The sequence below is a fragment of the Pogona vitticeps genome, chromosome 4 (assembly GCF_051106095.1).
Source record: "Pogona vitticeps strain Pit_001003342236 chromosome 4, PviZW2.1, whole genome shotgun sequence".
NCBI classification, from domain to species: domain Eukaryota; kingdom Metazoa; phylum Chordata; class Lepidosauria; order Squamata; family Agamidae; genus Pogona; species Pogona vitticeps.
In genome coordinates this window covers 29,985,940-30,009,420 of record NC_135786.1, presented here as the reverse complement: position 1 = coordinate 30,009,420, position 23,481 = coordinate 29,985,940, and the positions used below count along the sequence as shown (strand labels likewise).

The window sequence follows — 23,481 nt, the reverse complement described above, 5'->3', positions numbered from 1 at the left end:
ATCAACAGGCTATTGTGCATCATAACAGTTCTCTTACCCAACAGTGTGGTCGATGGAACAGTGTCTGATGATACTTTTGAGATGAAATTCCATTTGCGCACAGAATACGGATCAATGGAACCCAATAGAAGGTCAACAGGAGAATAAATGTGGAAAATAAAATAAAAACAAAAGGTTAGCTGTTTCTAGCATTCCAAACAGTTCTTCACTGCCATATTTATGTTATCTACAGGGATATGCATAAAAGCAATCATAGACAATAAGTACCTGAGTAGTAGGATTTCAACAAAGATTTGCTCTGAAGAGTTTTGCTTTGGACAGAAAATGAACAAGGAGAAGATGGAGCTAGGTAAGAAAGACACAAGGAAGAGACTTTAGAAATGTATACTTGGAAAGATAACAGGACAGGGAATGAAATTCCTCAGAGAAGAGTGCAGTATTGAATACTCCAGACTTTGCCTAATTAAAGTGAATAGAAGTAAGCATACTTGCTCAATGTGAATAATTCTCTTTTTTAATAAACATGATGTATTCTAGTACTGTTAATATACAGTAGAAGTTACAAACCCATAGAGGACATGTTTGGTATGCCTTGCCATACTATGCTATATATGTTCTCCCTTCTCAGATACTACACCACACATCTATTCTGATAACCTCAACACTATAAAAGTATACAATCTATCACTGAGGATCAGAACTACCCTGGACAATACAGACTATTTGAATTATTCTGGACTATTGCATGATAATGTAGGTGGACTCGCAACCATATCTTTTAGTATTGCGGATTATTTTTTTGCAAAGTCCTCAAAATTAAAAAAAAAGTGGTAATGGCTTTTTCACTGAATATGTTTTGTGGTGTTAGGGTAAAAAGAGTTTAGGATGTTGAACATGTACACCAAAACACAATCTGCAAAGGAATGAACAGAAAAGCCTGCCTCTCAATCAAATCCATCCCACCAACATATACTTGCTATGAAGAATCTGAAGACACATTCTCTGCATATTAGACTGCAGATATAATTCCCAGGGTTAGAACATTCACTGGTAATTAAATCAGTACTTTTCCTTTTTTGTGTGTGCGCTATACATCAAAGCCAAAACCACAGCCCTAAACCTTAGCTATATTCTGGCACCACTCTTGAATATATTCATCACATGAGCAGAGGTAGCTCTGTGGCCCTTTACTTCTGTATTTATATGTTCCCTGACATCTGAAGAGGAAGAGTTTTTGTTCTCCGTGGAAGTTTTCCACATGAATTAGAACTAGAGATTGACACGAATAGCAGCTCAGCTGAATTCTGAACTGCACCCACACGTGTTCCATAGACACCACATATTCTCCCTTCCTGCCTCCTCTGTGCATGTGTCCATTCCTGGGCAGTGCACGCTTCCTTCCCCACTTCCTCAGTGTGACTGCTTGCTCACCCCCACAGCGTGAGTTTCCCTCCTCTTCCTCCTCTGGCAGCTGATCATTCAAAGGCAGCATTGCAGGCTTCTCTGCCCTGCCTCCTCATCTGAACATCAATTTCATCTGATTCTGGGACAGTTCCAAATTAGGCTGGCAACTAAGTTGGTTAAAAGCAACAAAACTGTGCTGAACACAATGTGTTCTTATTTGTGTTGTTTGAGTCTTCCAGACTCTCATAACTTCCTCCCTTTTTTAAAGTACACCATTAATTTTTTGTACAGAGCTTTAGCCAAAACCTTGAGTACAGTTCCAGACAGTTATTCCTAAGAGATAGCATAATAGTACAGTAGTGACGTGGAGATGGAGATATGGCTGGGCTGCCGGCTTCCAGGCATGAAATATTGCAAGACCAATTCGCTGAATGCAGTCACAAGTGCTGCTGCAGACCTCAGCTGTGAACAAACAAAGATCTGTCTGAATTCTGGGTAGGGTAGGCACATAGGAGGTAGGACTAATATGCACACCCCTGTCCCACCACACTTGAAACTCAACAAACCCCTAGCTATTATCGCTGGATCTTGTCCATACATCAATTCCATACAATCCTTAAAATGTGGAAGTCCAATATATAAGAAAATGTGTTCTCGAAGGCTTTCATGGCCGGGATCCGATGGTGGTTGTGGGTTATTAGGGCTGTTTGGCCATATTCTGGAGGTTTTTCTTCCTAAGGTTTCGCCAGTCTCTGTGGCCAGCACCTTCAGAGGACACCTTCTAGCTCCTGTCCTCTGAAGATGCTGGCCACAGAAACTGACAAAACCTTAGGAAGAAAAATCTCCAGAACATGGCCAAATAGTCCAAAGAACCTACAACAACCATATAAGAAATTGTGTCTTTCCAAAGGATGCGTTTACTTTTGTTTTTATTTAAGCAGAAAAGAGTTATTCCTCTTCACAGACTTAATCATTAAAGTTTGCACAGAACTCTTTCTTTTTCTCTGTAAACATGAATGAATGCTATGAATGCATTCTAACCATTTTAAAGGAACAAGTATGATGAAAGTCTTGTGGATTTCCCAAGGCTTTCAGGATCTGGAGGAAGACTTCATATGCTGCACAAGTTAGATATTCAACCTGAATTCCACAACTGCTCAATTTTAGTACCAACTCCAAAAACTCCCATAAGGAACTTGCTTATGCCTTCACATCTTTTAATAGATCATCATTGCCCTGATTTTCCTATATAAGCTCCCAGTAGACAAGGGTAACTTTATAATTCTACATGGTAGCACAGCTTTGAGTGCAACGTCAGATGTCCGTTTCCCTCTCTCCTAACGCAACTTCCTCCCACAGACATCCCCAGGCAACATTCTCTGTTTCAGAAGTGACATTTTCACGCCCTTCATTTTCAAAGCAAAGTTGCTTGGCTTCCTTCCAAATTAAGATTCCTGAATAAGCAACCTATAATAAAATCCTACCTTTTATCTTTCTTCTTCTTTTTTCTCTCTCTGTTATCAGCCTACTTGTGTCCATAATGCAGAGCTGTTACTTAGATCACTCCTGCCAGGTCTGCTTTATCTATGACCTACTGCATGACAGCCCATCAGCATGGTGTCAGCACAGCAGTGCCTCTGAGCAGGATATATCGTCAGCGTATCATTGTTCATTTGATACAGTGCTTCACTCATCATGCTCGTGGGACACCAAATTACATGAAGCGTGTTCTCTGTAATGACCTTGCATGTACTTCATTGGATGCCACGCACACTTGTGGATAATTTTAGCTCCCTGCTCTGATGTTCTCTGTCATCTCCCTTCTTCACTGAGCTGATACTTTTATTCACTTGTAAAGCACTGCGTAAAATCACATCACTTTCAAAGGAAGACATTTAATACCAAAGAGCTCTTACAAATTCAAATATACTCCTGATAATTATTGGCCATTTCCTTGATTTTTTTTTTTGTGTGTGTGTGTGTGCATAAGTTATATTTACAGATAAAAGAAAAGTAGAAGGGACTGCAAGCTTTTTGAATGCCAGCTTTTCAATTTGGATGAATCCTGAGTCCAGAACAAAATTGGGCTGATAGGGAAAAATTAAGGAGATCTCTGAACCAAAGCAGGACACTTCCAAAATGGACTGAATCTTAATCTGAAAACTTGTGGTTTTTATTCAGAGGGAACTAAAAAATGTCAGTCTCTCTCTCTCCATACAGTCCACATAAGGAAAGGATAGAGGGGGAAAAGAGTTAGGGGGGAGAGGAGGGAATGCAGTTTTATGACAGGCAGCTCTAGGACAATCACAGTGAATAGTTTCATCAGGACATGCCAAGAGAAGTACAGCACTTTGGAGAAGGGATTTTGAAGTGCTATATTGTAGGATTGATCCAGTGTTTATTGCCTTTTGCTACATTTCTCTCTAAAGAACAGAAAATTTTGATGGAGTCTATGTAAGATTTTGTGCTTTCTTGGAAATGATGGGGTGCTATTTTAATCTCTGCCATTGTATGCTCCACATCCATCAGCCAACTTGTCCTATTGTACTTCCAGTGATTCTGCTACTGAGTAGAAATAAATTCCTCTTCCTTTCATCATAATGCTCAAATCCCAACACTTATACTATGACTGAGATGTCATCTATTTCCTAGGAACTGGGGGAGGCGGGAAGAAAAAGCTAAAGACATTTGATTTCCAATGACAAACCTGGGTGTCTTACACCACGTTAGATGGGAATTTAAGTGCTGCATCCAAGACATTGGATGTGGATGAAGTACACTGGAAATGTGGTCTGCACTTTCTCGACAGAAATCTCACTCCTGTACAAATCTTTAAGTTTCACTTATCTCCTCCTTTCCGCACCATGAGCAGGAAGTAATGCATGAAATGGGCTTCATCATGATTATATGTTCTGCTTCAGAAGGAACAGGGATTTCATTCAAATAGTTGAATAGTTGGAGATGACTAATTTCCTCTCGCTACAGCATTATCAAGAAAAAAAAGTGAGTGGCACATGTTACTGCCCTACAATCACAAAACTCCATTAGAATTAACATCCTTTGCATCTTTGTGCCTCTGCTCTGTGACTAGTCCTGTTACTTCAGTTTAACCACAGTTAATCACTATATAGTTTTCACTAAAAGATGCAGTTGTGTGATATGGGTGCAGAATTATAATTTCCCCTTTAAAGAGCATTCTTCTCTCCAATTTACTATGATACAAATATTTCCCTAGGGTGACCGTAATCACTGCAGTCAAAGAAAGCAAAATATGGAAACAAGGACTTCCTTATATGACTTTCCAGGTCTTGGCCATCATTGTTAAGAAAGAAATCTGTGATGCTATTTGCTTTTCTTCATATCAGTAGTTTGCGGCCAGCTCCAGTGGAAGGTAGCAAGTAGGAACAAAATCTATATTTGTCCCCCATATATAGTGATATGAAGAAAATCAAAGAATGAGATCATAGGGCTCAGCTTACATCAGCAGCACTCCTAACTGTACACCTTTGCATGCCATATTGCATCCTTCACAATATTCAAAGTTCCTGCTAAGATGGGTGCATGAGTGTGTGCATGTGTGCGCATGACTCTGCTTCCCTCTACACAGCTGTCTTCATCCTCTGCACAGGAATTATGTTAGGTTCCAGTTGCAACAGAACCTAGTGTGTGGGGACGAACCCGCGTACACACACAGGGGCAGAGTTGTGCATGACAGAGGTGGAGCCCCACCCAGCGGGGCTGAAAATTAGAGGGTACGTTGATGGTATTGGATCGGGTGGGCAAATTGCAGCCCCAGAACTGCATTCTATTTCTACAGGCTATTTCTGAGGCTCCCCAAGGGTTCTCCTGTCACCACCACTGATTTTGATAACAAAATTCTGTGGCACAGCAGCAAAAATTGACATGACATTTTACTGCTTGAATGTCAATTCCTCACTTTAACCTCTTTACTGATATGTACATTAGTACTTTCAGTAACATTTCAGAATGGCTAATCCACCTGTACACCTGGCAGAGCTACCTGACAAAGCAAGGAGGGAAACATATCTACAGTGGTACCTCGCTAAATGAGGACCTCACAAAACAAAGAATCCACATGACGATGAGGTTTTGTGATCACTATAGCAATTCGCAAAACAGTGATTCCAATGGGTGATTTTCGCCGGATGATGTTTGGGTCCCTACTTCGCAAACCGATTTTCACAAGACAACGATTTTGCCACTGATCGGCACTTCGCAATCGGGTGTTTTCAGGACTGATGCTTCGCAAGACAGCCATTTTAACAGCTGATCGGTGCTTCACAAAATGGCTTCCCTATGGGCGATCTTCGCAGAACAACGAGGATTTCCCCCCATTGGAATGCATTAAACAGGTTTCAAAGCATTCCAATGGGGAAACATGTTTCGCTCGATGATGTTTTCGCTAAACAGTGATTTCAATGGGACGGATTATCGTCGTCATGCGGGGCACCACTGTAAAGTGAAAATGCATTCCTGTCCTATCATGTTGTACCCATCTCCATGGGCTTCAGAAGAGGGTCATCCAGAGATCTGCATAAACTGCCCATCTCTGCTTTAAGTCATATTAATAGTAGAACCACATGCTACTATGGAAACATTCTATAGAAAATATAACTAACATAACACAGAAGATTGCAATAAAACTGCAAAGCCCTGTTTTCTATGCTTTTGATCAGCCATATAAATGAAACATTAAAATTTGAGGATACAGTCCTAGACCACATTGTACCTATGTGACTCCCTTTCTCTTTCAGAGGAGGTAGACAAATCCCAGCTCATCTGAGCACTAAACTACTAGAAGGGTCTGCTCAACAGCAATCTCAACTAGCTCTCCTCTACTAGTCTGCTCCCACCACTCGTAGGAGAAAATATTGTTATGAGCATCCACCATCCTGCCTGGAAATGATGTCTGAAGTTGAAGCTACAATTGTTCTGGCTATTTATAACACTGCAGCAATTGCCATTAGGCTGCAGAGCCAAGAGGAATCTCAGCTTTCAAATGCAAATTCCAATGGTAGTTCATGTTCATAATTGCTCAACTCATCCCAGAATTCAGTAAGATGGACACCTGCCTGCATTGTCCAGATGGTAAAATGAAACTTTTCAGTAAATAATTCAAACAAGGTTAGAAAAATCTCTTACCACTAGTGAGAGCTACGATAAAAGGACTAACATGAATTGAGATGGGTCACCTTCTCATGAATAGCATTACCAGTTTGCCCTGTATATTTAATTTCAAATTCTAATTTTTTACTCCCAAAGGATATGTTTCTTTTAAATTCCTAAATGTAGAAGTACCCACTGCAAACAAGGAAAACTTACTGAATCCATTAACATCTTGGCAGCTTGAAGTAAACGCTTCTTCATTATGAACGGCACTGAGTTTGGTAGAAGTCTTGTCTGAAGTAGGAACAGGCCCCATCTCTCTTTGACTGCTACTCTGAGTCTCTTTTTGCTTCTTGGCTAGTTTCCTTCAAGATGGTTCAGAAAGGGAAGAAAAACATATTAGTTGATTTTTCTTTATGAACCAAATGAAAAAACATTGGGATTATTTTTTTTAAATAGTCCTTAAAAAGAATAAGCATTTCCTGGCATGAAACAACATGCAGAGCTTGTAGAGAATGGGAAGAAGCAATCACATTGCATCCCCATTGTCAGAGTTACCAATGGAGAGTGCATAGACAAAGCAGCAATGGAAAAACATGGAAATTAGGAGCAAACAAAAGCTGGCCAAGGAAAAGAAAACTCAGCAGAATGGGACAATAATGGGATAGTACCAGGCAGTTATTACATTCAGCCTGGATTGTTTCATTGTTCATTCACAACGGATCAACATCTGGCAGTCCAGGACCAAACTTGCTTCCTTGATACCAAACCAGAGAGAAACAGCAGACTCTCAGGTAGGACAATGACAGAAGTCACTTTGAGGTCTTGTTTCCTCTCTACCTTTCCATGGTAAACCTTAGGAGGGTAGAGTTTGCTGTCACACCCAGTACGGTAGCATTGAGGTAATATTAAAACTTTCATTTCTGAAGGGAAGTGTCACCAAAAAGTCTGCTCTGTATAAGAATCATTTTTATATCAGTTGCAAGAGAGTATACACAAGGAGGGTAACATTGCACTTGTGTCCTGTTTTGGAACTTATCAGAAGCAACTGATTGCTTGATGTGTGGGCAGATCGATGTACAAGATATCAGAAGAGGCGAATCCTTAACTATGGAAGCATTACAGTAGCACAGCAGAGCTTCTTTCACTTTTGGGATTATGCAAATTAGCTTGCTTAGTTTAAAATTAGGCTTGAGGAATTAAGCACAGAATTCCTTTGAAATCTACTTTCCAAACTCAGTAATAACACCTAATGTTGGCTTTACTGTATTAAAATAAACATGTGGAAGGGCCCTCTACAATGGTGTGGAGCTGCTGGGTTGGAGCTTCTTTGTCTGCCCGTCCAGTCAGGATGAGAACAGGCAGCGCAATGCCAGAGCCCTAACAAGGATCATTACCCTCTGGGATCTGGACATAAGTGAATTCACTACGTGCACAACTGACTGATTGTCACACCTGAAGGTAACCACCGAGTTGGCCCATAACCAAATGGCCCCCACAATTGGAAAAAAGGTCCAAGAAGATGAGGTCCCTTTTGATGCTGGTGGCCTGCCAACTTGCTGGCCACATAGTGTTCCACGCAAAACATATCCCCAGAGTAGACAACACTCTAGCTGATGCCCTGTTCCATCAACAGATGCACTGGTTCAGGGCGTTGGTGCCAGGGGCACAGTCTCACCTGGACATCCTACCAGATGAGATATGGAATCTTGGAGGGTAGAGGCCAAGAGAGCCATAAGCCTAGCTGTGGCCCCCAGCACTCGATGTAGCTATGCCACGGCATGTTTTTTCTCATTCCGGCAGGAGGAAGGGCTGGGCAGCTGAGGCCTGTCCCAGTTGATTATCTGAGGCAATTTTGTGTATTTTTGCACTCGAAAAGATTACCCCCTAAATCAATACAAGGGAAGATGTCAGCACATAATATATTTTGTGAGCAGTGACAAATCTTCATGCCTCAGAAACCTCTGTCCATCTCATCAGCTCAGATCACTTTGAGGTCTGCCTTTTTTGGGGCAGCAACATTCATAGCTTTTTGGGGGAGCCCTCAAATAGGTGAACTGGTTGCAACAGGAAAAAATGATAAATCTCTATCCTCTTTGTAGAGGAAGGATGTGAGGGTTTCTGATGAGCAAGTAGTTATTCAGTTGCGGAGATCCCACACTGACCTGTTAGGAAAAGGTCAGGTTATACTGTTGGGAAGATGTTTGAGAGCATACTATGGAGTATGTGAGGTTTAGAGGAGATGAAGACAGAGGTTTCCTGAGGCATGAAGATTCGTCACTGCTCACAAAATATCAATTCTAGAGGGTCATTTCTCATGCCTTATGAAAGGCCAGGATTCAAGGTTGGCAATTTGGCACCTATTCATTTCGTATTGATACAGCATCTACAGCAGCTGCTCTAGGTTTTAGCATAGAGGACATTAAAAAGGAAAAGAGGTGGACTTCCCACAAGTACTGTGGGTACGTGCAACCAATGCCACAGTTGTAGGTTCTGGCATTCTGGTTTTGTTTTCTTATCATTGCAGGTTAAGGGATGTTGTCATCCCAAGTTCAAGTTCATCTTTGTGGCCAAAGCTATGTGTTCTGGGCAGCCAAGTATGCCAGTCAGACCAGTTGGGGATGAAGCCTGGGCCTTGGTGCATGGGCTACACTGGAGTGGAGGGGATGGAGAGGCATGCTCTGGGACAGGTTCTTGGAATTGGCATTCCAGGGTACTTCAGATGTGCCCTCTGACATTGTGTTGATCCACCTTGGTGGCAATGACTTGACCCAGCATGGGGCAAGTTGCCGATATTGCAGATCATTGTGGACCTGCAGGCTTTCATTCAGCACTTTCCCAGAAAACGTGTAGTGCAGTCTGCGATCATACCACGATGTGATGGAGCACCAGATGCGATCCTAGATGCATTGATAGGGCCCAAAAAGGAGTGAATCAAGAGGAAGGGCCAGAGGGCTGGATTGGGATTGGTGATTTTGCATCCCAGCATTAGAGTTAGTCATCCAGAGTTATACAGGGGCAATGGGGTGCATTTACTGGATTTAGGTCTAGATTTGTTCCTTTGGCATTTGCAAGGGGGTCTTAGGGGCAAAATTTTCAGCTTGGTGGGCCCCTTTATGCTAAAAGCATAACCTAAAATCATAAAGATTATTAACATGTCAAGCACAGTGAGCTCAGATCGTTGTGATGGTATATCCACCCATTATGGTACAATATTTGGACAGTATATCTAGCAACATACTATCCTGTCTTCGGTACCAGCGATTCTCAAACTCTAATGGTGTTGGGCTATAATCGCCAAAATCCTTCACCACTGGCAATACTAGCTTGTTGCGTGTGGGAGTTGAAATCCAAAGCAGAGACACAGGTTTGGGAAACACTGTCATACATCAGAAGCCTTTATGAAATGGGACTGCAAACCTCAGTGGCTGTGGAGACAGAGGTTGGGAGTTTGACTCCCCACTGTGCCTCCTTTACAGGGGCTGGACTTGATAATCCATAGGTTACCTCCAGCTCTACAGTTCTATGATGATTATGATAGAACAGGAATGTTTTCATTCACAGAGACAGTCTAACTGCAAGTTGTACTCAACTCTCCCCTGCCACCTTCCTTAAGCAGATGGAGATACAATAATAAGGCACTGGGATTGTAAAAAAAGAGAGAAGGTGCATTTAATTCACACATCCAGCTATAGAAGAGTCACTTGTGTGAATGTCAAATGCTCAGTTGATTGAGACTGGCAGCAAAACCTTTGTCAAAAATAAGAACCAGCACCTGTGTCTCCTTTAAAAACACACTTCCTCTCTCTCTCCCCCCCCCCCAATTATACATCACAATTTTTGCTTCTAGCTCCCAGAAGCATGAAAATGGAGAGGAACTATCAACTAAGCTCCTGTTGACATTTGTCTGTTCTAGTCTGCATTTGCATCAGAAGAGAGAAATTATTTTTATAAATGTTCTCTGACATTCTATAAATCAGCAGCTTGGAAACATTCCATATAAATCATCTGCACCAGCAAATAGGTTTGCTCACATGGCCCCCATTGATAAGAAAATAAAATACAGAGAGGAAAGAAAAACAAAGAAATATGAATGCAAATAAAGAATTTATATACTTTTTTTCTCTGTTACTGAAATTTAAATGATGAAATTAAATTACATTACTTCTTCCTGTGGACAAAATTGATTTTCTCACAAGAGGAATGCCTCCCTCTTTGCTAATTTGATCCTTCCATAGGAAATCCATCATTGCAATGATTTATCAACCATGCTTATTTAACACTGCAGACATTTACAGCTGAATAAGCCACAGTGAAAACAGTGGCCTGCAGATATACCTGTGTTAGATCCTCCAGGACTGCAGACTGCACTTCATACAGAAAAGTCACAGTACAACTGGAAATTTAAAGTGAACAAAGCACAACAGAACAAATGAATAAAGTATGGGCTGAAGCCTCGTTAAGCAATGGGAAGCAGGATACAGAATCTATTTTGTCAACTTTTCTTGCTGTTTTTCTTTACAAATACTGGCTATGATTACATCACTCCATTATCTACTGTTGCCATGATTATTTCTTCTGTACAGGTTCTGAGACTATTTTTATCATGCCAAAAACTACTTGCTTTCAGGAATGTCATGACAACAACATCACACACTTTTTTTTCCTGATTAGCAGGTTCAAAACTGGAATCTGGTGTTGGAGACACCATAACAGGCATATGTCAGAAAGGTTCCTCAAACCACCGAGCATGCCTACTCAAACCCAGAGGCTTTGGATCATGTGCTGTTGTTGCTCACATTGCTACAAACTCGCGCTGTCTTTCTCTTCAATGTAAAATGTGTGAACAAAAGAAAAGAGCAGAAGTGCCAATCATTTCTGTTGAGCATTTCTTGTAGGTCATAATATGGCTGAGCACAAAAGGAGAAAAAAACTGAGTAGTGACACGTGTACTGAGGTGCATGAACACAATCTGTTTTGTTTGAATTATTTCTCCTGTAAATCACAACCAATTTGCTCCGAGCTCACCTGCTTTGATTTGTAGCCAGAGGTTATTATGTATTTGTATGGTTTTGTTATATCTGAGCAGTGGTAAAAACATAAAAGTGGGGAAAAATAAAGGGCTCTGGAGTGGGAAAGGGAAAAAACCTCATTGGCATCAACTGCTACTGACCCTCAACTGCACAAATAAAGCTTCCACCATTTTCTGTCCTTCTTTCTTTCCTTTCTCCAAGAGCTATGCAAATTCGGTCTTATTTCTAATGCTGTTCCAGCTTAGGTCTTATTCCTAATGCCAGAGTGACCTACCCACTCAAATCCTGCACAACAGCACAAACTTCACACAGAGAAGTACTCCATTAATTTAAGTGAGATTGGCAATTAAGAAGAACAAGTGTGAGGGTCCGTTATTCTTCACCTCCCCCGCACCAAATAAAACAGGAGACGTCTTTGAACCAAACAATTTGTCTTCATTTATTAACTGGGGTAAAGGAATGGAAATGTCTATTAACTTGGGAATAAACTTCTCCTGTGGGATCAACGGCACGTACAGGGGCACCCAATCTTCATCAAATGGGTTGCTTGACTTCGACACCCATGGGCCAGCCTGAACCTGGGAGGGTTCTTCGGGTTCGAAGTCATCTGGGTCCGTCGTCAATAACGGGGTTGTCTCATCATGCCCTGTATATCCCCAGGGTACATGGTTCTCAGCCCCGGTGAAGCCCCAGGGTCCTGGTAGCAACCCAGTTTCCTCAACTCCTCCAGATGCCATAGTTTCTTTTCCTCTCTCTCTTTCTCTACTCTCCACTTCTCCTCAACCAACTTGCGTCGCCACTCTCTGGTCTCCCTTTCTCCCCAGTATGAGGGACGTACTGTCATTTCCCTCCTTCTCTTCTCCTTGGCCTCCCGCTTAGTGAGTCGCACCTGTTCCCACTTGCCGGTCCAAGGGTCTTGGATGGACGCCCATTCCCATCCACCCTCCTCTACGTCCCTCCGACAACTGACTTCCCCTACAGCCCCCTCCTCTGGACTTTTCCATTCCTTTCCCGCCCAAACCTGAGGAGTCTGGGTAGAGATTGTTAATCCCTTCATTCCCCGGTCTAAATCCAAGGTGTCCACTGCCTGATGAAGCATCCGGGGTGGGAAAGGCATGGGAGCTGTCTGGGTGCCCACAGAGGCCCTAGGGCGAGACGGCACTCCTAACATCACCTCACAACCCGGGGCACAGGTATCACAACAAGCAAGCCTCCAATTCTCTTTATAGCCTGAAAAATGAAAAGTTGGTGAATCATAAGCTTTCTCTATTTCCCAACATGCTGCCCTCACAAAATGGCCACTGATCACTTGAGCACAATAATTCCCTCCAAGGAACTCAAGATGGGGGTTTACAGGAATGCCTGAACTTTCCATTACAGCTTGATCTGTCTGGTTCGAATGTCTTTTTCCCAGTGAATTTAAAGTAAAGTTTTCAACCCCCAATGCACAGAAGCAATATTCAGAACTTCACAGAACCATGCCTTGATTCAAGAGTTGCTTCAGTTCCCTTGTTTTGCGTTGATCCATTTCGGAATCTAAATAAATTCCAGATCTGAAGCGCATGCTGAATTGTTATGACTAATCTACTCAGGTATGCTCACAAAACAAAACAATACTATTATCAGAAAAGAAAAAAAAGAAAAAACAATACTATGATCAGAAAAGAAAAAAGGACTATGAGTGACAACATTTAAAACACTGGGATGTCTCTATAATTATTACCTGTCCTATCTATAATATGGATAAAATGGGTATTTATCTATCGATGGAAAATAGATCTATGCTAATTATCTACAATAACAACTAAAAACATGTTTGTAAAACACATACAGAGCTCTTATTCACAGGATCTTCTCAAGGTCATTAATTAATAGGCTGACTGACTTGTTGGCATATTACAAGACATAATAAATGGATAATATTGTTAGAATGAATTAAATGCTCACAAAAGTAAAAAGGTCTCACAGAAAATCATGGAATAAGAGATGTGGAATTTCACGTAATGCAAATCTCCCCTAGACATTTTGCCGCTATGCTAATTTCCTCTCAAAATATAGCATATTGATAAAAGTATGAATGTGTTTTACTTTTAGCTCAATGTTGTCTACTGTATACAGTAACTAAACAAATACATTTTGGATAAAAATCTTCCTGGGAAAGGCAGGATAATATAATTCAAAGGTAAGAGAAAGAGATACACTTCATGCTGCAATACAGTGTTCAGTTGGACTTATTTCCACATGAAGGTACAGTGTTGAAACCACATCCTGTTTTACATTTAATCTTAAACAGGCATTTTATTTTCAGATCATGTAGATGGTAACAAGGCTGTGGACATGAGGTTCACACTTCCCACTCCTGACCTCCCCATGCAGTCAGTCAAAGTCTGAGAAGAAGCTGCTACCATTTACAGCTCAGCATCCTCACCATATACCATGTGATTAGAACCCTGATAAGGCAGGTATTATATTGGCAAATAACGTGGGAAATGCTGCAGGATTGAGACAGTGTGATTTGCATTATTTTCCATTGACTACCTGATGTATAACTCCATGTGAATCAGCTTGCAATTCCCCACCACTCATCTGTAGATATTTCCTTTCCTCTCCTGCTTGGGCTTTTGCTTTTTTGAAATTGAATACAATTGAATCAGTTCACACAGTGTGATCACTTCACTTGACTCAGTTTGGAGGGAATTGCAGCCATTCTATCTGATGCAATTCCAGCTGGCAGTCACAAAAGAGGCAGGACTGTGAGGAAACTAGCTATCATTTGAATCCTCTCCTTCACAAACCTGGTACTTGAGTCTCCTTCCTTCCTTCCTTCCTTCCTTCCTTCCTTCCTTCCTTCCTTCCTTCCTTCCTTCCTTCCTTCCTTTGCCTTGCTAATCTAGTGCGAGGGTGGCTAGACAACCAAAGGTGGCGGGGGGGGGGGGAGAGGAAGGAATCAGCACAGAGAGAGAGAGACAGAGAGAGAAAGGGAAAGGAAATTTTCAGTCAGCCTTGTTTTCAGCTTGTTAAGGCACCTCTGCCCTGTGTCCCCTGCAAAACTGGACAGTTGGAAAGTAGGTACCTTTACAAAATGCAAACAAGGCTGTTGAGTGTCAATTTTCTCCTCTCTCTCTGCTGACAAAACTTCCTGGTGCAACTTTACATCAGATCCATTTGAATTTTTTTTTCCAGAGGAGCTCCAAGAAACATACAGCTAGATGGAGGTGAATGTCAGCTTTCTCTTTGTTGCTATGAAAAAGGCATATCTAGATGTATACTCATTTTGCTTCAGTGATTGACCAAGATGCTTTTTCTGCCAGAGACAAAGGATAAGATGTACAAGAGCTTTATACAAAAGAGCTTAGTCTAATAGAAATAACTTGATGGTCACTTGACTCGGGCAAAAGGACAGAGGCCTGAAACACAGCCCAATGCAGCAAACTAACTCAAGGAGTGTGAAACAAGTTGTGTGACACAGACAACTCTGTCTTCCAACAGCAGGGGAGCTGCCATCTTTGCCTCCCAGCTCTATTACCTGAGGCTATTGCCATACCCTGCCTAATGGTTGTGCTGACCTCACTTTGAATTTATCAAACTGATCCTGAAATGTCAACCAAGGGGAAAACTCACAGTGTTTTAGTTTGTGGTAATTTTTCAAGATACAACTCCCACATGCACACAGAGTGCTACTCTTAAATCTGAGCTGATCCTGAAATTAATAGTGCTCAGATATTAGCTCCTGCTTCATGCACAATCCAGTACATGCAAATGACTGCAATCCATTGCAATATGATTTGTGCTGTTAATCTGCACTATTTCAACGTAATACACTAAAATAAAAAAAATCGTGACTGACCTCTTTGTTCATACCTCATCTATTTTAGCTATCAAGGCTGCTGAGAGGCATGCACAACTTCACACAGGAAAACTACACTTTAAATTGTAAGCAGGAGAAGTTGTTCTCATTTATTATTCCATGCACTTACAATGCCCTTGTCCGGGGTTCTACTGACACACCAGATATGGCATAAGGGGAATTTCTGAGCCAAATAATTTTTGAAAGGTTTGGGGTATGTGTATGAGTCTTATATTGGTCTATCCCTGATGTAGACCAATCCCAGCCACCTATGCTACCTGTCTCTGCCAGGTGATATACAGGCAGGTGTGTTGAAATTTGTGTGGCAGGTATTGCATTTTTACACAACTTACAGAAATTGCTTTTTTCATTTAATAGCTCTCAGAATCCTTCAGCCAACACAGTCATAGGCTATGTCAGCTAAGGATTTCCGTGAGTTGTAGTCCAAAAAAAAAAAAAAAAAAAGGAATTTCTCAAGGCCTTCTTTTTCAAATAGTGAGAAAAGGAAGCTTCTTTTTCCCATTTTCTGTGTTTAAAGTTTTCAGGGAAAAAAAAGAGAGACTAGATGAAAACACTGTATAGATAACATCTTCAAAGAAAGAGGAAGAAAACTCCACTAGATACATCATAATACACCACAGATGACAGAACTAACAGTATTTAATAATAAATGGTGAGGTGAATGCTGGCTTTATTTTTATAATTTACATAACAAAGATTTCAATACTCTTGCCCTTATGACCTCACAAAATGAGACTTTTCTGGGTTTTATTTATGTAACAATATTTTGTTCCTAAAGTTATGTGAATTGCTTGGCACCAGAAGAAATCCCTTAGGTTTCTCTGTGTGAAATGGTAATCTAAAATGAATGAGTCCTTAATAATGAGTACTCTGGACTGCTGGGGCCAACCTCTATTGATGCTTTAATAAAGATTGTAAACAAAAGTGAGGACTGCTTATTACATTTCATTTAAATTATTTCTGGCAACAAATGGCTGGATGCCCTGATGCTTCAAAGTCTTGTAAAATAGGTTGAGTGGCAAAGGGCTAGATCTGCAAGCTTAGCTTCCTTTTCAGGACAAGAACAATACTGTTTGATTCTGGATAGAATAAATGACCTTCGTCTGCCACACAGCACTTCCAAGTGATCCCATTGCTTTATAGACTGTCCAAGGGAACCTGAAACACTCATCTGGTCTGTGATGCCAAAAGATTTGGTAGAGATTGATGAACTCACATGTCAAGGAAACTGATATCCTGGTTTGATATAATGGATGCTAACCAACAGGATGCATTTTGGGATAGCTAAGTACTAAGGAAACTTGCATGGAGCAAGTCATGCAAGACAAAGATGAGGTCAACTGCTACATCTTGATTCTGAGCAACTTGTTTAGAGAGAAGTGTCTAACCCCTCTCTTATCCCTCACAGCCTTTTCCACATGGATAGCAACATGCAGGAGGAAGAGAATGTTCCTGCTTGCATGCAGGTTCCACACATGAGCAAAACCACTGGAAATCTGTCCTCTTGTGTGGAGAGCCTATACTCATGCACTTCTTTAGACAAGTTGACATCTTCACGCAAAGTAACAATGAAGAGGAGTGGTGCTAGGCACTCTTATCAAAGTGTGTTGCTGCAACTCAATAAACAATGACTGAATTGAGCAATATATTTTTTTAAAGATCATAGGCATAGGCATCCTTCAGTCTTGAGAGACTATGGTAACATGCTCTGAATCGAGGAGTGTCCTCTCCAGAGCATGAAGCCCGGGTAAGGTAATATGGAGGATAGGCTGTTACCCAAGCAGCAGATCCCCCCTCTCCACATTGCTGAAATGGTCCAATGGAAAGGCAAGAGCCAATACAACTGGTTCCAGCAATGTCGCAGGAGTTGGCAGAACGACACATGCTGCCTTCGGGACTCCAGCTCCGGATTTTGCCTCGAGGTTAACTCCTGAAGCCTTTTCCATGAGTGGATATAGCCACAAGGCAGTGGAGGTTTGAAATTGGAGTTTTCCTTCTCCCAGATGGGCTGCCTTCCATGGCTGACGAGCCCCACCTATATTTATCCCTGCAAATTGTTCCTGGTCCCTAAAAGAACAGTTATATATTTCATGATATATTTGTCAATATATCAGAAAAAAGGTGATTCAAACATATGGCTTACTGAGTGTAACAGTGGTAGAGAAAACAAACACATACTAACATATTTATACCAGCCTGTAAAAAGGCAGATGATGATGTTTTAGAGCCTCTGCTTTGCTTAACTGTAGGGTATCTCACACTGTCCTTTCAGGGTAGCAAGACACAGCTTGTTCCATAGTGCACTTAGCAAACTGTAAAATGGTCAACTGTTTATCATGTATATCACCATGCTGAACTCCATGTAAATTTACAGTTCATTCAAATCTAGCACACCTTGCAGAAAAATGACATTTTTGATGAGTTTTTGTAAGGGTGGAGTGCTAACAACTTTATAAACTGAAATAATAGGTTTCAAATGTGCATTCCCCCAACACCAACATTTGCACATTGTGGCTATTGCAAAATGAATTTGAACTTCCAAAACATTATTCCTCTGAATTCTCATACGAAGTTCAGGGATTTTGGGGTCACTTTTTGACTTTAATTCAATGGAAGGCATACTGTAATATCAAATTAGATTTTCAGCTAGATTTCCAACCTAAACCCCATATAGCAAACTGTGGACAATTAATCTATTCTTTTTCAAGCTGATGAAGGCTTCAAAATCTTGCTAGGAAAAAATAATAATAAAGGGAGCAATATTCAAAAAAGTTAAAGCATCTAACATTGCTAGAGCTTGAATTCTAGCCTGCCAGGTTGTCCAGGTGTTTTTTTTGAATGACAGAAGCACTTATCTGAAAGTGCTTCCCTTCAACAAATAAGGCAATTGGAAAACTATAACTGAAGTCTTGACAAGCTGTATTAATGATAATTCCCACTCTCTTCTCTGACCAGCTTCTCATAAACACAACACCTGAAACATCCAGGGGAAGGTAGCTTTCATCATATTAGTGTCAAATATTTTCCAGATCACAGGCTGCATGATGTGAGACACTGGCAGGAAACTCACCAGCCAGTTACCAGGCACTGAAAAAATATCTATGTGTGTGTCCCTACGTGTGTTTTATTCATTACGCAAATAAAAAGATACATAGCAGAAGAGTTCCTGGATTGTTGCTTTAGAGAAGAATGTAAGAGAAATAATCAATTTGGCATAAATTAAATAACAAAACGTCAGTACAAATGATGAAGGTGATTATGACGACGACAATGATTTGCAGGCAAGGGGGTTACTATGTTAGCATATTGCAGCAAAACAGTGAATCTTGAGGAGCCTTAAAGTCTAAAAGTTTTATAAAGCATATAGTTTCATGGGCTTGGACCTACTTCATCAGATGCAGTATCAAAGAACACATTTATTGTTTTCACTTGCTCAAGAACAAAACAAAGATTTAATGAAGCTTGTTATCAAAATGTTTTCTAGGCAACAGACTAGCCCGCTTGGCATCTAGCAAAAGATTTCAGTTAGCTTAAATTAGATTTCAGTTAGAACACATGATGGCTACAAACCTGTTTAAACACTGTATTGGGCTTTGAACTGTCTTCAGTGTCTGATTTCTTTACAGAAATGAATCAGACAGAGCAAACTGTAAGGCAGTTAACACTCATAGCAAACAAACAAACAAAAACCACCCACCCTGTAGGTGCTGCTTCTGGGAAGAATCTTCACAACAAAAGTAGTAAGACAAAGAGATGGGGCTGAAGAGTTTGAGCCAAATTTGGTACTGCCATTAGTGTCAGAATTCAACCAGGAAGCTATGGGCTAATGAGATCACTCTGCTGTGCCTTGAAAATAAGCTCAGGCCAACCATTGACTAATGGAGTAGGATTGTTATGAGAAGGAAGCCTATGTTTCATTTTTTATGGAAAATGAAAACATCCCTGAGGCTACTGGGTGGGTAACTAGCAGTTATTCCAAATGCTAGACAATTCCAAATAGCCAGGAAACACTGGACGGTTAACAATGCCTAAAATTAAATGGTCTGGAGAGAACTGAAATAAGAAATAGTAGGATTAGAATTCCTTCTTTGAGGGTTTGCCAATGCTATTCTAGCACCATTCTTAAACCAAATGCTAAATGCTATTAAATGCCTAAACTAAATGCTAAATGCTATTCTTTCTTACTGGTTGAGTTGACATATTTTAAATCATGTCCATATTATTGATGTGTGAACAAAGAGAATATAATTTGTTTTATAAAGCAAACTCTATCAATACACTTATGAATTTCTTTCAGTTAGAAATGAGTCTGTGGCCCTTGACAATGGTCATGCTTTGTACCTGGACTCCACTGTGTGGCAAAGATACAAATTCTCACATTGATTAGATCACTGGATTAAGGGATGGAGTGAGGAAAGTCGAGGAAAACAGATTATGGAAAGAATTATGGATGATTCCCTAATTCCACAATGAAGGTATACCCAAACATAATCCTTCTAGAAAAGACTGCTGCTATTTATTCACCTTTCTGCTCATTTGAAAGCTGTTTCCCATGGGAACATTATGTCAGCCCTTTAAAAAGTGTATAAAGAATGATAACACTGCAGTCCTTTCTGCACTGTTTCCTAAAACAACAACAACAATAGAAACGAATCAATGTTTTATTTATTCTAATATATTCCAGAGAAGGCACAAACAGATTTATGGCATCATTTTTAAAATTGCTAGTACAAATTTATCCAAATAATTCTACTCGAAGAATTTGTTTTCAGAACAACTCCATCTATTACCTTATACATGAAATTGCTGCAGAAATCAAATGTATTCTCTATACAAAACCAATAAACTGCACTAGATGTTAAGTGAAGGAATCATGATATGGTGGCTAGGGACTCAAATGAAAGCTGTAGAAGTCTTCAAGTATCTTAGGAGAAATAAATCTACGTGTAATAGACTCTGTAGCTTAAAAGAAAGTTCTAGCTCTGTGACAACTAAGGACTTAGCCGAGGGAGCCATGGGCAAAAGTTATCCCTGGGGGGAAGGAAAAAAACATATAAACAAAAGTAAATACATCAATTGGCAGACTAAATGAAGCTTCTGAGTTGGATCACGACATGGTAATACTGCAAATATGATTTATGCAGATCTGGACGTAGTAATCACTTGAGCAGTAGATGCTGCTTTCAGTTCAGTCATGTTAGAAAGCCATGATATTATTATACATTTTGTAATACACTTTGTGTCTTGCCTAGAGAGAAAAATATATAGGTTGGATCCGGATTACACTAAATTTGGTTATGTTCAATGGCAACTTTCTCTCTGATTTTCAGCCCTGCAGGTCAGGGCTCTGCCCCTCGCATGCACGACTCTGCCCCTGTGTGTGACTCTGCCTCTCCCACATGAGGCTCCACTGTGCCCGGGAACCAGATAATGATCATTGTGGGTGTGCAGAGGAAGAGGAATGCTGCATAGAGGGGGCCAGAGCTGTGCGTGTGCACGCAGGTGCACACATTAGAAGGAACCTTGTTAATGGGCATGATTTATTGGTGATTTAAATGAACCTCAATTCAATTAAATGTGAGTTAAGTGCCACTAACTTTACCTGGGCCCAGCACTACAAGCTTGACCTTCATCTCTGCCTGGATAACACAAGCAGTATAGTCCAAGCTCCTCCAGTTTGAGCCACTGATTTCAAATGCTCTTAGTTAGAAAGTTCCAGGCATAGACTTGGTTGCAGCTGCCCACAAAACAGATATGTAGAAATCCTTCAGTCTCAAGAGACTATGGTAATGTGCTCTGAATAGAGGCCTTGGAACAGCATCTAGTGTGGCTGAGAAGGCCAATTCAAGAGTGACAATCCCTTCCACACTGAAGACAAATATAGTCTGTCCCCTGTCCAGCTCTCTGATTTTGCTGCTTTTGGGACTGCCTCTTTGCCTTGACCTGCTGGCCAAGGGTCTCTTCAAATTGGGAGAGGCCATAATGCACCACTGGCCTCCAGGCTGAATGCTCAAATGTCAAGGTTTCCCATCGGTTGAGGTCCATTCCTAAGGCCTTTAGATCCTGCTTGCAGATATCTTTGTATCCCATCTGCGGTCTCCTTCTGGGGCAATTTCCCTGCACTAATTCTCCATACAGGAGATCTTTTGGAATCCAAACATCAGCCATTCTCATGACATGCCCAAGCCAACGTAGACAAAACAGATATCTTCTGTCATATTCTAGGTTTCAAAAGATCTGAATTATTTTGCAGCTAGCCCCGTTAGCCCAATGACTGAATAGTACTATAGATGTCTACTATGAAGGAACTGAAAAAACCCTGTAAGAAAACAGAATTAGGGAGCTGGAATATCTGAAATATTTATAGAGAAAGGTATTGATATATTATGGGTTTCCCCCATGCTGGATCACTGGCCAAAGTAATATTAACCCATCATGCCATTATAAATACACACTTACTCAAAGCTGCAAGATAATCAACTTTCAGACAGCTACAGAAATAAATGAATCATCAGAGGGGAAAGCATATATATATATTCTTGTGTTGTATTAAATGGAAAACAAATACTGTATTTATAAATGGTCATTCAGAAATCAAAATGATCATTCAGGAATCGTTCAGGAAACAAAAATCCAGCCTACCCAAAATATCACAGCAGCTACATGTTTAGGGCAAAGGCTGTTGTAAAGCACTAGTACCATTCTTGGGGATATGAATGCCATGAAATAAGAAAGAAAACCAAAGAAATACATATATGATTTTTTTCTGAACAAAGCAACATCTGGCTCTTTCTTAATACACATTAGAAAATCACAGTTGGCTTAAAGTGGAATCAGAACTTTTGCAAAATCTGAGAAACAGAATAATCCAAGCATCTTAAATTTCTCTCGATAGATAGATAGATAGATAGATAGATAGATAGATAGATAGATAGATAGATAGATAGATAGATAGATAGATAGATAGATAGATAGATAGATAGATAGATAGATGATAGATAGATAGATATAGATATAGATATAGATATAGAGAAATAGAATAATCTATTCCTAATCTAATCTTTATATATATAAAGTTTGTAAAACAAAGTTAATTTAAAAGTCATGCAGTGATCAAAATGATAGGGGAGTTATAGCTTTTCGGAAGGAGTTAAAAATTATGCATGCTTAGTATACTCAATCCTTTCAGCTGGTCTGAGTTTCTTCTTTTGCGCGCGCACACACACACACACACACACACACAAAACACACACAAAACCCCTTTGCCTGGAAAAAGGAACATTAAAAACAAAAACAAACTAAAAATAACTTTTAAAAACTAAAAATAAGTTTGTAGCCTCTTTGTAGCTGGACAATCCTCATTGCATAGCAGAATCCAAAAATTGCATGCAACCCAACAGCTCTTCCATAAGTCCCTAACTTTTGCATCTTGGCACAAAGTATCTAGAACAGTGGTGCCCAACCTTGAGTTCCCAGATGTTCTTGGACTAAAACTCCCAGATGCTTTCACCACTAGCTGTGCTAGCCGGGATTTTGGGGGGTTGTATTCCAAGGACATCTGGGGACCCAAGGTTCGAAACCACTGATCTGGATGATGGGGAATATAGAAAAAGACAACCTCTCTTCTCCCACATGGCTGCTGTTTCTGCTCTTGATAACCCTGCTACCTGCCTGAAAGGAAACAAAGAAAAGGGGGATCATGTTTTGAGAAGCACCAGCATGCATGGCTGGAGTTCACACCCACATTAATGTGAGCAGGAAAATTATGTCAGGATCTGCAATGCCTGTTTCCTTCCCTGCAAATCTGTGAGCTCTTGAGGTTTAGGTTAGAGAGGTTTGCTAAATCCTTTGCCTCCAGGAGGTTTCATACAGTGTGCAAAAATTTATGGTAACATCCATGGCATCCTGAGGTGCACAACAAAATGTTGGTCCTCCTTGTGAAGCAAGTAAAAAAAAAAGACACCAACAAGCAAACAATTCATCCAATGTAGGATTTGGAAAAAAAATGCTAAATTCCTTATTCCCGTCAATATATTTTATCTCAATATA

At 40.5% G+C, this 23,481-nt stretch overlaps 1 protein-coding gene across 39 annotated transcripts in view; it reads right to left on the bottom strand.

The window, feature by feature from the left end:
- Positions 1-23,481, bottom strand: part of PTPRT (protein tyrosine phosphatase receptor type T) — a 716,634-nt gene that overhangs the window by 107,226 nt on the left and 585,927 nt on the right. For 25 of the 39 annotated variants that reach the window (XM_078393145.1, XM_078393157.1, XM_078393150.1 and 22 more), the window contains 3 exons: positions 6,748-6,896; positions 268-345; positions 38-73 (listed from right to left, as the gene is read on the bottom strand). In XM_078393145.1, coding sequence (XP_078249271.1) covers positions 38-73; positions 268-345; positions 6,748-6,896 — 263 coding nt within the window. The remainder of the gene's footprint in view (positions 1-37; positions 74-267; positions 346-6,747; positions 6,897-23,481) is intronic. The other 14 variants (XM_078393156.1, XM_078393167.1, XM_078393170.1 and 11 more) reach the window with 2 other exon arrangements.